The 14,510-nt window shown below is 44.8% G+C and overlaps 1 protein-coding gene across 1 annotated transcript; it reads left to right on the forward strand.

Moving 5' to 3' along the window:
• The first annotated feature begins 12,174 nt into the window (after nt 1-12,174).
• LOC117853038 (lipid phosphate phosphatase 2) lies at nt 12,175-14,310 on the forward strand. The gene is made up of 7 exons (XM_034735389.2): nt 12,175-12,547; nt 12,653-12,740; nt 12,853-12,962; nt 13,133-13,226; nt 13,359-13,547; nt 13,651-13,710; nt 13,965-14,310. The coding sequence occupies exons 1-7, from the start codon at nt 12,308-12,310 to the stop codon at nt 14,156-14,158; spliced, it is 975 nt and encodes a 324-aa protein (XP_034591280.1). The 5' UTR covers nt 12,175-12,307; the 3' UTR covers nt 14,159-14,310.
• Nucleotides 14,311-14,510: the final 200 nt, after the last annotated feature.

A 14,510-nucleotide genomic window follows, 5' to 3' on the forward strand; every position in this document is an offset into this window, starting at 1 on the left:
TTTATGCTGTAGAAATAAGGATCCAGGCTGGTTCCAACGCACCTTGTAGATAGTAGTTTTATTATGGAACTTTCAACTCTTTGGCTTACCTTTTGTTTTGTTATCAAGCTATGTACTTAGATCAAAATGTGCGGTCGCAAAGGTCGGAAACTATTCCGTTATCTAAAAAAAAATGTACTAGATCAAAATTAAGTGCAGTACTTGGAGATGCTTGCTATTTATCACCAATGTAGTGTTAATGGCTGGTACAAGGTACACTGCACATCAAACATAACACAAGTCGTCCTAGAGTTACCTACCAAATGGCCAAGAGGAACATTGTTGATGGCCCTACCAAATGGCCAAGAGGAACATTGTTGATGGCCCTAAGGATGGCACTTGTAGCTCAGACGCGAAATAATGGAGCCTGATTTTTAGTATAGGGCCAAATGTTCAAGCATTGTACGATGTTGTCAAGGTGGTTTATATGCCACACTAGTAAACTATGGTTGCTAGAGGAAACAGGGTTTCTAAATCCCTTCGACATATGCTTTTCTTAGTTGTCCACGTTCTCGTAGAGGAATCCGTTTTCTTCAACAAACATGTTAGGCGTGCAAGCCAAACTTATACTGGCTCGGCTACATGTGAATTTTGTTAAATATTATGCAAGTACAGTTGCGCTTGATGGCTTGAATGAAAATTATGAACTATGTTACCTTTTGCTAAGTCAATTATGTGTTTGATATGTAATGCGTTTATGGTTAATATTTGAGATAATGATATTATATTGTATGGTTAATGTGATGTTTATGAATACTCAATATCTTGGATGGTACAAAATTAAGTGAGTAGCAAACAGCCGGTAACTTGTGTCGATCACTATTTCTATAGTGGGAAACTGAGTATCCGTCCGTATGACGGTATCCGCCAGTTTAAATCTAAGATAAAATCACTTACAATAGTTGAAATGTGGAGTCGGCATAAGTCTACAAGAACATTCGGCGCACAATGCGCGCCCTATCAACGCAATTGAACAATCAAATATAGAGCAAATATAAGGCAATGAAAAGCGACAAATCACATACATACATAGTATAGGATAAATTCAACACAAAACCATCGCATATGGTAGCAAACACATCATCAACATTCTAACATTTGTGCAGTATGGATATAATATCCATCATAGGTGTTCGTCCAGCAATTGAATAATGAACATCACATCACATCCGAGCAGCAAGCTGCCCTATTCATTAGGTGTCTGTCCAGCATTTGGAGCATCAATATTATAGCACATCCGAGCACCATGGCTACCCTATCAATAAAGGTGTCTATCCCGCATCTGGAGCATGAATATTACAACACATCCGAGCACCAAACTATCCAATCTATCAGCCGTCTGTCCGACATTTGGAGCATCAACATCACAGCACATTCGAGCATCATAAATCTACATGCAACAAGTATCCATAGCTACCAAACAACCTAGCTGGTAGCTTTGAATACTAATTGAAACTGGCATTGAAAGCAACAGCTAATCACTATGCTACACAGTTTGCAGGCACAGGTTGATGCAGACTCTGGAACTCATGCATCAGACTCTTCTCACTGGAGACGAAGGACACACAAAAGCTGGCCGCAACTGGTAGAGGCAAAATCAACATGAGCGTCACTGCTCATGCATCCTTGCTTGGACTGCAAAAGGAAGAGAATTTATTGCCAAACATGTCTCATGGAAATGCAATATCAGCATGCAAATGATACGCTATCCTGAACTTTGGCTTAGAATCAGTGAATAAATAACATCTCTATTTTAATGCCTTAGTTGGCAAAATGGTATTGCAAAGAATGCAGTCGAGCATTCAATTTAGGAACACCAAAGTTCTTTCAAACACAGTTAAACTTCCTCTATAGATGGCAAAAACAACTCAATTCTAAAATTGAAAGGGACGGGCTACAAAGCAAACTGAACAAGGAGCTGTTTCACTACTGCATTCTTTATGAAGTCAACCACAGTACTTTGTTTTGAGATGGACAGCTGGACACAAAGGAAATTATTTTATGAAGTCTTTCCTGACTTAAATTCACTTTCCTATGTCTCTGTTGAAAATTAAGTTTATTATCCTATAAGCAAAATGAAGTCCACATGTTGGGAGCTGAAAAGGTAGCATATTACAAAGTCTACAAACTACTATCTTGTCCCATTCCAAATTTAATTGATCTACACTTAGCTTGCATGACCCCAGCCCCCAGGACACGTGTTTAACATGAATAAAATGCTGCAGGGAACTAGCTGTCCTGACCAGCGGCGCCTGCGCCGCCATCAGTGCCACCATTGTCATCTCCAGTCTCACCATTGCCATCTTCAGTCTCTTCACCGGTGAACAGTTTCTTAGAAACTTTTTTGTTAGGGAATGGGCGAGACCTATAAGTTCAGATGAGTCTCTTGCTTAACAATCAAGCAACTTAAGTAACAAAATAGATTGTTGACAGGGATAACCTTTTCTTTGTAGTGCTTTTCTGTGTCTTTGTAGAAGAACCACCAGGCACATCTGCAGTGGAAGCCAAAGCCTTGTCCTGTGCCAAGAAATGCTAAAATTAATTAGCAACTAAGACTACTGAGGACAACTCTTTATCTTTGGCTGGCAAGACATGTATCATGTAGAGTATAAATTCAGTTCAAATGCGATTGATCAACACACTGAAATCCTAACCAAGTCAACTATTGGTAATAAGAAGCAATACTGAAACTGTAGTGTAGCAGATAGAAACATAGGATATCCACTATCTAGAAAGCAATGTAAGGAAAGACCAGATAAGCAGGCACAGCTGAACATCTATAGATATGGCCGATAAAGATGGCCTATATCAAGCAATGCTACAGGTAGGAAAGAAAGATCATAGCAGTGGAAAAGGAGCAATGCTACATATAGCAAAGAAACATTAGAATAGACGAAGAAGAGAACTATTCATAAAAGCTGGAGAAATATAAAGGCTTACAGTGGGATTCCGGATGCATATAAAGCTAGATAAGGAAAGAGCAGAGGAAGATGAGTAAAGAACAGCTAGTTAGGCAAGAGAAGAAGAATGACACCTAGTCTTAGAGAGTAAGGCAAGCAGATGAATAGGTAGGTACAAGACAGTACAGGAGGCTTTTTTCTGTGCATTATAAACAGAGAACGCCCAAGCAAAACAACGGCAACGCATGAAACAAAAAATCTGCGCATCATAAACAGAGAGCACCCAAGCAAAACACTGGCAACAGATGAAACAAAAAACAGAGAGCATTAGGAAATGGACCTTTGCGAGGCTCCTAAACACACACCCCAGAAAGCAACAACAACCTTCCTTCCTTTAGCAAGAGATGGTCCAGCAACAAACAGAGAACCTAATAAGGACACATAAATCAGCAGGACAGAAGCATCAAACAAACAAGCATGGTGCATCAAACAGAGAACAACAAAGCAAAATAGACAGTAATATAAAACTGACATCTGTGAGTCTTGTACACATGCACCCCAGAAGGAAACAACAGCCTGCAGCAACCTTCCCTCCTTCAGCAAGAGATGATCCAGCAAGAAACAGAGAACCTGGTAAGTACACACAAGCTAGCAGGAGGACAAAAGCATCTGACAAACGAACACGGCGTATCAAAAAAGAAGGGTTCTACAGACAGGTATCAATCAAGGAAGAATGAACCACTACACATGATTGAATAAAAAAGAAGGAATTGGTACAGAGGCATCAATAAAAAAGAAGAAACCACCACACAGATACGAATTAAGAAAGAAAGACACTGCATTATAGCTATTGGTTTGGCTTATTATTATTATTGGACTTGAGAAATAATAGAAAATAGCATCATTTAGATCCTATATTTAGACCGTGCCGCCATCATTTCAGATAATCCAATGTACCAGAATAAGCCACCAGTTCAGAATAAAGCACATCTATATTAGTTCTTGAAAGAATTTCTATTGTCAGTAAGCAAGATATCCTTTTTTTTGAAATAGAAAAGTAAGCAAGATATCAAATTTATTGTCTATACAGCTATATCCATATATGCTCTTGTCTGTACAGGTATCTCCCTATATGTTCTCAGAAAATCAAAAGAGCACAAGGAACCGTACCCCTGCAATGCCCACCAATGACTTTGGGCTTGTCGCACTGGAAATACCAAGCAACAGATGCAGTTTTAAATCAGCAAATTCATTTAATGGAAGTACTGTGGAGGGTTTAGAGCATGACATCCAGCAAATGCAAGCTTTCCTATTGATGAAAAGAACATCCTATTGATGACAGGAAGAGCATGACATCCAATAAATGCAAGTTTTCTATTGATGAAAGGAACACCGTACTGATGAAAGTAACATCATAATTAAAAAAGACTATCAGAAGGACAAACTCACCGTGAGATCCTGCTCTGACCCAACCCACGGAGTTCACTGCAGGCACAAGAAAAAGGGTTAGACGCAGTAACTCAATATCCACCGCACGAGATCAAGCAGAGGAAGATGTCCAAACCCAAATCAGACAACCCACCTTCTTACAGGGCAGGACACTGCTAGGCCTAGGTCACCGATGCCATACCCGACGCTGCACCAACACAAGAACACCAGCGATCGCAGATCAGGACAGGCTACATTAGATCCAAAAGCAGCAGAAACTGATGGTGAGTCGCTACAAGCACTTTTATCGACTCCGAGTCTCCAACGTAGTCGGTGATCAGGGAGTGTAGTATAGTGCTAGAAGGTAAAGGCGTACCGTAGCTAGGCCCACTGGCAACCTCTTAAGATTGACTGGTGCTGATCGGGCTCTTGCGAAGTGCAAAAGTCCACCACCGTATCAGCTGCTTAATTGTGCTGAGCCTAGAAATTCACTGTGCCTCCAATTCCCAACGGACCTTAATTGATGGTTATGTGCGATCGATGGTATTTTGCATTCTCATCTATGTTTCATCTTCTTATTGCTGTAGTTTTCTAAAAGTGGTGTGGCCATTGTTGTTCTCCTGCTCCTATTTATCATGAAGTGAGGGGTTTATGCATAGGTCATATCTCAACGTACAAGTAATCCACCAAGCAAGCCGCTTATACTAAAGACTAAAAAAAAGGGGTGATACCTACCAGCCAGTGTAAAACAAGTATTTTTAAAGCTTGGAATTGAACAAAGTAAAAAGAAATGCATTCTAACTAGAATCCCCACATGCCCGAATCTTTCTTACACTAGCCATACTATCCTCTAGCTTCAGGCTTCAGCTCTCCTAAGATTTGTATTTGATTCCGAGATGCTATTATGGCAGTGCGTGCTATATGCTAGCATTGCTGAACTAGCATATGATGTAGCAGCAGCTGATTTTTTTTTTATCCCATCATTGAAAAAAAACCTTGAACTTCTGGCCCCTCTGTGTCACAGCGTGCTGTCGACTCGGATCAATCGTCAAAACTGCAAGCATTTGACGGTTTCAGTTCTACTGGCGCTTCTCCTCTCTTCCTCATCGTCGTCCTGCTCCTTCTGTTGTCGCTGCCGTCGGTACGTCTCCAGGTGTCTCGTGCCTCACCATGTCCTCATCACAACGGATTTCGCGTGCGCAGCTAGACTGGACGCTGCGAACCATGGCCCCCTAGCGAGCCTGTCGTGAAGGCAAAAAGATCTTGTGAAGTAAATGGTGGTCTCCATGGTCAACAGTGATTTGTTTCGTGAGTACTGAGTTCAAAGATGCTAGAAGAAATTTAAATCTGATTCTGTCGCGAAATGATGTGTACTTTCCTGATACCGAAACATGGCTAGATTGTCTTGTTCACTTTACATAAGTTTCCTGATGTTTCCGAGTTTTTGAGAATTTTCCAGGTGTGCCTAATTTCCTAACGCGAGCGTCATACGACGATTAACGTAACGTGGATGCTCCAAACTAAGCCTCCATTTAGTAATAAAAGAAGTTCATTTTTCTGAAACTAGAAACAAAAAAATTCATTGCGGACAAGTGAAGATTGATAAATCCGGTTTTTGTTAGTTTGATTAGGTCTTTAATTTGGTCATGATCAAGCTAACCTACCGTATCCCAGCACAGATTTGCACAGAAAAAAGAATTACAGAATGACTGAATGAGCAGTCGTCACATCGCCTCAGCCCTCAGCCCCGGGCTCCCAGCGTCGGCTCGCCTCTTCTGGCGTCAATTCATCATCCGTCGTCAGCTCGTCCTGATCGTCGAGCAGAAGCAACACTGGTCCGGATTGGAAGACTACCAAGCTGAGTGATGGGCATGAGGCCTGACTGCATGCATAGGAGCACTGGAGTTCCGACGCTTCCTAATCCTAAAATACTTACTATACGTTTTACTATACATCTAAAACAAGCTCGGCCATATGCTGTAGTTCGTTTACACCATGAAACATGTTGGCACTAGTGCATGACATATCGTCGAGGCTCTTGGCTTTCTCTGGCATAGTTTGTAATGTATGGGGTGCGATTATATAGCACGAAGTGACATAAATAATCCACCAAACCTTAACCAGTGGGCAAAATTCTGCAAGTGTAGGAAAATTAATGGCATGCGAGACTGAAATAAAGATAACTGAGGCAAAAAATAGAACCGCCCCCGCTCCCCCGTGAGTGACACAGGCGGCGCCCGAGCCGTCGCCGCCAACCCCCCTCACCGCCTCTCTAGCCCACCTCGCCGCTGGTGGAGGGGGCCACCGGAAGCCTGTCCAGCTCCCGAGGATGGCGGCGGCGCGTGCAGCGGCTGCTACGAGCTTTGGTGCGTCAACGACATCTAGGGGTGCCTCCAGGCCAGCCCCACGATGGTCGTGACGGCGACGGACTTCTGCCCGGCCAACATGGGCCTCACCGATGAGGCCGGCGGCTAGTGCAACTTCCCCCGGGAGCACCACGGCCTTCGCGCTGGCGGGGCAGGGGAGTCCCGCTCCGTGGACGCGCCCCTGGCATGGTCGGGCCGCATCTGGGGCCACACACTTTGCGCCGCAGACCCAGGCTCTAGCTGGTTCTCATGTGCCACGGGTGAGTACGAGTCCGGCGTAGTGGGGTGCGCGGGCGACAGCGCCGCGCCACTCATCACGCTTGTCGGTGACACGGCGAGCTCGGCGAGGCTGTGAGCACTGCGGGGGCGGTCAGGGGGCTCGCCTCACCGTCCAACTTCATGTGTAAGGAGATGGAGGTGCGCGACTGCGTCGAGCTGCTGGGCTACTCCGTCGATGAGCTCGACTGGGCGCTCGACGCCATGGCTGAGATCGTGCGATGATGGAGGCGGCCTGGGTGAAGGTTGGCGGGTGCAGCGGTGGCCCCAGCCCGAGTGGAGGATGGAGCGCGTCAGAGGCGGCCCGACAGAGAAGGATTTGCGGAGGGGCTGCCAGGATGAGGAGACGCGGAGGAGGAGTCGTGGAGGAGGCACCGGAGGAGGAGACGTGGAGGGAGTGTGACTGCCGGAGAGGAGGATGACTACTGGTGCGAGAGCGGAGGTGGAGGTATGGCGGCGTGGTGCGAGGAGGTGTGGCGGCGAAGACACCCCGGATGGGCTGCCGTGATTGTTGCCGGGAGTGCTGAGCCGTGAGCGTGCAGGGGTTGGGATGCTCCGGGCGGAAGGCCTCGCCGACGTTTGCTGGTGGAGATGACAGTGGCGTCCTAGGGCGTCGTTCTTCTTGTTGAGGGCGTCATTTATGAGCTACAATCCTACTGCACGGGGTCCTTTGGGTGAAAACCCTGTCCAGATTCTGGACGAGCGACGGCTGCACCATTGGCATCGTGCCCTCCTTGGAGGCGTCGTCTCTAGAGACCCATCTTGGTCTATGGCATTCCTGGTCCATAAGTCATGGACGACCGCAGCCGGTGGCGACAATTCTGCCATGTGGCAAGCTAGACGGGTGTTGCCGAGGCCACATGGAGGCGATCGCAGTTATGGTGGCGGCCAGGGGTTGTCGCATGATGTTGGTCTTGGCCGCTTGCAGCAGACCACGGCGACTGACGTTGCTTAGCAACGACTAGTGCGGCGTGGGACTGCATCGGAGGACGGCGCTTGCGGCAACAATATCGTGGGACAACTAGGCTTGCAGCGGACCGCGGCGGGTTGCTTAGCTTGGCTGGGCTACCCGGTGCGGTACATCGTCGAAAGACGGTGCAAGCGACTTCTCTGGCTTGCTGACATGGCAGCGGATGCTTTTGCGCAGGTGAAGCAATGAGGCGAGGCCAACCCTGTGGCGCCGGCTTGGCTGATCGATGGAGAGCTTGTGGAACGGGGCAACCTTGCTCACCACTCGGACAGCGACAAAAGAAACGGATCCGTGACATGGAGTACTATGGCGGGCATGGCGAGCTGCGTGTGGTGTTTCTTCAAGGCGATGAGAGTGAGGTGGAGTCCAACGGCGGATGTGGTGAGGTCCCCGCGCATTGTGTTATCACGGTGGTGACTGCGAGACAGCCCGCGAGAGGTACGGATTCAGTGGTTTCACCCTGTCAGGTGGAGTGTGGTGTTACAGCGGTACTACAGCGGAAGGTCCCACATGGCGGTGGCCTTTTTGGTGCGGTGCGGTGTGTTTCTATCGGTTCCTTGTTGACATCGGGCCACTCCTGGAGGTTTCGGCGTATTATGAGCGTGGAGGTCAGTGGATGCCGCCATGGTGAGTGGAGTGATGAGGCTGCGTTGATGTCCCAATTCACTGTGCGAGTTTGTTTTGTTTTCCTTTTATTTTTCTTTTTGTATCTTTCTAGTCTAGAACTCCTTTTTAATATAATTTGCAGCTCTCTTGGCTGGTTGATTTCGGAAAAAAAATAATGACAACCGACTCATGGTAAGCAATTTTAATATGGTAACTAAGTTTCATCGAGGCACCTACTCTCTCCGTCCCAAATTACTATTCGTTTTGATTTTCTAAATACATAACTTTTACTATACATCTAAATATATATTATGTCTAGATACGTAGCAAAAGTATGCACCTAGAAAAGCAAAAATAAATAGTAATTTGGGATGGAAGGAGCAATTACTAAGTGAAAGGCTTCGTACAACCAAAACATGAACTGATGCCACACCTCTAGATTGTCATAACCAAGATGATACATAAAGAGAACTTGGAATTTGTCATAATCATGTGAGGGTTCAGGTCGCTCTGGACCATGAGCATAACAGTTATAACAGTTTTTAGGCAGAGGTTGTATAACTTCACTCAGAGCCATGATTCCCGTTTGCCAGGGGTTGCAAGTCCCTTCAACACTTCTAAGGTAAGCGTAGAAGCGGCTGGATTTCGCTACAATACTTTTACAAAGAGTATTCCATTGTGTGCATTACCCCTGTGAGGTTTCGCCATTACTACCCCTCCTGAGCCGTACCGGATCTAGGAAATCTCTCACAAGCATTGCATGCCTAAAACAACATTGGAATCCCCAAATTAGTCAGACAAGTCCATAGCCTATGTAGATCTCGTGGTTGCAAGTGCTCGCTCCATATACTGGTGCTTATAGAAATCGATTCAGGCATGACAAGCACTTCAGACAAACATATCAGAACCATCAAACCAAACGTACCATGCCACATGCACAAGCCCCTAAGAATCCATGTTACTAGAACATACCCAACATGTTGTATATATCAGTAGTTAAGATTAAATTAAGGAACCGAGGCCATACTCATCCTGTAGAGCAACTAAGCAAGCAAGTACTACCCAACAAAAGGGTAAAAGCCCAAGAATGTCAAGAAATACTAAGTACAACCTTAATAGGACCCATCATATTACAAAATGTGTAATTCCTTAGTCCCTTTTCTTAAAACGTGATGTTTATAGGTACTTTTCCTCAGTTCAGATGTCAGTAGGAATATTCCTAGTGTACTTAGAAATCATGGCTGATGGATGGGCTTGGAGTGCCACGATCACGATGAGATGGTAACAGTTATACATGAGAGACCTGTGAAGTGAAGGTATGCATCTCCAAGAGAAGAGTGGGCGCAATTGTGCGCAAGATGGAAATAGAAGATGTGCAGGACTAAGTTGTATAGAGGCTTGGCCATGCCCCATCCTGTAACAAAGGGGCTAGAAGAACCGCCTTCTATTGGTTCAGTGATCATGCTAGCCTGATGCTCAATGCTCAACAACAGGAGTGGCACAAAGCTAGTGGTCCTCCTTTACTCTCTCCACGTACCGAATGAATTACACCTTGTTTATGTTCAGCCTTGGTACAATGAATCTGGTTTCTCGATACCTCCTATGCCTCTTATTGGACCTTACGTAAGGTACAACATCCTGAAATTGTTATCTGGCTTCCTATACCACTCTGTTTCCATGGTAGAACCCTAGTTACTAATTGCTGGAAGCATGGTTCTTGCATTTAACTATGCATACATATGCTTGATATTTATGTTTCAATCCTCAGTGCTCTTAAGTGTCAACGTAATTAAGTGACCCACCAACCATTATTTGATATTTAGGATTCAGGATAAGTTACAATCAATACCTGACTTTTGACAGTTGAGATGTATGGAACAAAAAAAAATACCTCTCAATGAAAACTATGAATCGTAGATATATCTCGTGAAACGTCGAGAACTATCAGCATATATCTCTTTACAGAATGCTCTCTACTTCTCTTTGGAAATAAACATACCTTAAAAGCATGTTTTGTGGGCGGTGATGGCCCCCATTATGGTACCATCTGGTCTTGCACCTGAGACGTGGATCAGTAGTTCAGTACCATCATGTATTCTGCTGTTGATGTATCTTAATTACATAGTTACATGACGTGACAGTGCTACTCACAGAATTGGTAAATTCTTTTGCCGCTGGAGAAAGGAACCATTACTAGTTTCTTGGCACAATACTTGCATTGTGCGCTGAGATGTTAACAGAGATAGTTACAAGTGCATGCCGTGCTACATATCAATCTGTTAACTGCTCACGATAGCAGCAGTGCCAGGTGTTGCAATGGCTATGCGTGTCAGTGTTACGCCCTGCGTCTGCGGCCCTGCTTTCTGGATACTGATGATACTAACGGTTGTGCACAAGCAGGGGCCTAAAGCGCCACGCAACTTTACGCTGTCGCGGTCGAACCGTCATTCTGGTAGTGCATGTCCTTGCAAGCTCAGCTCCCCTGAGTGACCAGTGTAGCACAGCTTCTTGCAACATGAAAGCCAGTGGCGGCGTGTGAGCAGCTCGTGAAGAGATTACGAATTCTCTATGCCTCCTTTTCCTAGTGAACCTCATTTTCTTAATATCCTGGTCTGTTTGCACCAGCCTGCTGCAAGGAGCAAGTTGATATGCATAGATATGGGCTGAAATGCCTGGTATATATACGAGAAATTGGCTGATCCGAGTACAAAGGATCATGACTTGTAGCATGAGAAATTTACCTACCTTAAGTCATCGTGGTTGATGGCGATTACTGTTAGGATAACTGTACTGTCTGTATTATTAGTCATTGATATTCCGTTACATTTGGAACTACTACCAAACAATTTTTTCTTCTAATTTTCAAATAATAAAATACTCCTATTTGATTAGTGCACCCACTGCTCTCTGGTACTTTTTGTGGTGCCACAATCTACTAAATTTGATTTTTTAGTAGCTATATCATGCAAATATGTTGTAATACAATCACACTACGCGGTAATGATAATTTTTTTTAAATAAGATGATAAATATGTTTTGCTCGTGCACGAAGAGAATAGGACATTGGGAACAAAGTGAATTTTAGGCAATTATGTGCTTACTCCATTATAAGTATCATTATACAATTTCACCCATCTTAAAATGAACAGTACTAAATGAGTCAAAAGATTATCATCTAAAAATTTGACAGCTTGCAAGGAAATGGGAAATAAAAAGAAAGACTTCTTCGTATCTCATTTGGCAAGAGCAGACACGAGTCAAGTTGTGGGGTCGAAGTGTTCAAGGTAGCAAAGTGGACTCAATTCTTGGGGTTAAACAGAGGAACTAATTTTCCCCTTTCAGAATTAAACATCAATGCAGTGCAGAGCTTTTCACGGTTGTTGGAACTTGGAACGAGCACAACAAGATCACTGTTGTAGTCTTAAAGTCATTAAGGTATTGCTTCTTCCCAGCTTCCAGGAACTAACACTGAAAGCGTCAAGAGCGACAAGTCAGCAACAGCGACCCGCGAGTCAAGGACTTCTCTACGTTTCCCAGCTTCTCGCCAGCTTCCTTCCGATAAGAAAGGAAACTAGGAAAAGGACCTGAAAGCAGTGCAAAAATGCAAGGACGAATCGATTCCGAGATAGAACAACCCTCTTAGCTGCTGCCGCGCAGGGGAGGACGAGCTCGTCGCATCGCCGACTCGCCGTCACCGAGGCCGTCGAGGTGAGCAGGAGAAGATGCCGCTGCCACCGCCGGCGACCGCTGGCCCGAGAGCCCCGGCGCACCCATGCTTGAGGACTCACGGGAAGGAAGTCGCTAGGCTTCACCTGTTCGACTGGATCGTGCTGGTGCTCCTTGTTGCCACGTACGCCGTGCTCGGCTTGATCCAGCCCTTCCACCGGTTCGTCGCAGAAGACATGATGGCGACCCTCCGGTACCCCATGAAGGACAACACCGTGCCCGGCTGGGCCGTGCCGGTACACACAGACACCTCATCTTCTGCAAAAGATCATGTTCGGGATATCATACATACCGATGAAATTGAAATTTTGTAACAGCAGTTTTTGCTGATTTTAATGCAGATTATTGCCATTGTTGTGCCGATGGTGTTCGTTATTGGAATATACATGAAGAGGAGAAACGTTTATGACCTGCATCACGGCATTCTTGGCAAGTTTCTTATGCTAGCTAAATTTTATTTTTTTTCTACTAGAGTTGTGCCTGGTGTGGTCATTACTCATAGCTCATTTCTGACGTGCACACAATATATGTGCCAAGGCAGGCCTTCTGTTTTCTGTTCTTATAACAGCCATCCTGACTGTCGCCATCAAGGATGCTGTAGGCCGGCCGCGCCCGGACTTCTTCTGGCGCTGCTTTCCTGATGGAGTGCCGGTGTGTTCTGTTCTAACCTCATTACTTCAATGACCTGATCTTTCATAAAGTTCTTTAATTTCCACAACTTCTTCGGAGATAGCTTGCTTGTTCCTCCTGATCGCCACTGTAAAATCTATGTGGTTCACTCGTAACTCTGACTAATGATTTACCTGAACACTTCATTTTAGAAGTATAACAACATCACGGGAGATGTCATGTGCCACGGAAATCCGAGTGTAATCAAAGAGGGGCACAAGAGCTTCCCAAGTGGGCATGCTTCAGGTAAGTGATTGCCTACAATTTCTGAAATTCCCTCTCTGAATACAGTTTGACACTTTTCTGGCGTATTTTATCCATTTTCCCAGATGCTCACCCTTATAGAATGACTAGTTGTCTTTCTTGTTCTCTTGCCAGGTTCTTTCGCTGGGCTTGGATTTCTGTCATGGTACCTGGCCGGCAAAATCAAGGTTTTCGATCGAAGAGGCCATGTCGCCAAGCTCTGCATCGTTCTTCTACCTCTGCTTCTTGCATCGATGGTTGCGGTATCGCGAGTGAGTGACTACTGGCATCACTGGCAGGATGTGTTTGCTGGTGGAGTTCTTGGTAAGTAATCCAATTCAGTTCGGTTATTACTCTCCATCTACTATAACTCTTATGATTACTGAAGATCACACAGTCATTGACTCTGCTTGGTACAACTCTGCAGGATTGGTGGTTGCTTCATTTTGCTACCTTCAGTTCTTTCCACTACCTTACAGTGAACATGGTACGATTCATAGTTGTACATCGGAAAGAGTTGTTTCATTTTTTTTGTAAAATAAAAGTTCAGTATGTGTCCACTTGCTGGCTCTATAAACTGTCAGAGTGGCCTTTAGGACCTGTGCAGCAATTAAAAACACACGGCTAAGCAAGTGTTTCTCTGCTTTCACCAATCTCATAGTTCAGTCAAAAGCTTCTAGCGGCATAGGTGGACATATATGAAAAAAATCTAATGTTATTTCATTAACTGATGAATGGCAGGATTTTGGCCGCACGCGCACTTTGAGCACATTCGTCGCGCTGCTGGTGAAAGCCAAGAGCAATCAACAACAAACTTGAATATACACCATCAATCACCGTCCCTCGATATTTCTCAATCAAGTGACATGAGAACCACCAGTCAAGCACTGGATTCCATGGAAGAAGGAAGCAGAGATCATCGGATCAGTTACTGATGGATACAATGTTTCCGTTTCTTTTCTTTACATTTTTGTAAGTTAGGTGACTACAGGAATACTACTCTTGTTGATGACTTCGTACCGTGATTAGCACCTACAAATTTATGTGACTGAAAGAGAAATATAAATATTTAGGAGATATTTTTAGATTTGCTTTCTTTTCTAGTCAGTTGGTAGTTGTCTTCCAATCACGCAGCATGGGAAGGAAAGAGAAAATTAGCACTAATAATTATTCACAGTGGAAAATGGTTGTGTTTGAAACTTTGAATGGATGGTCTACAGCTTGTCTATCTCTCTCGTTTACTACTCCACGCACTACATTGGACTCGAAGTTTTCTGAAAACTGTTG

Source organism: Setaria viridis, chromosome 4 (assembly GCF_005286985.2).
Source record: "Setaria viridis chromosome 4, Setaria_viridis_v4.0, whole genome shotgun sequence".
Taxonomy (NCBI): Eukaryota; Viridiplantae; Streptophyta; class Magnoliopsida; order Poales; family Poaceae; genus Setaria; species Setaria viridis.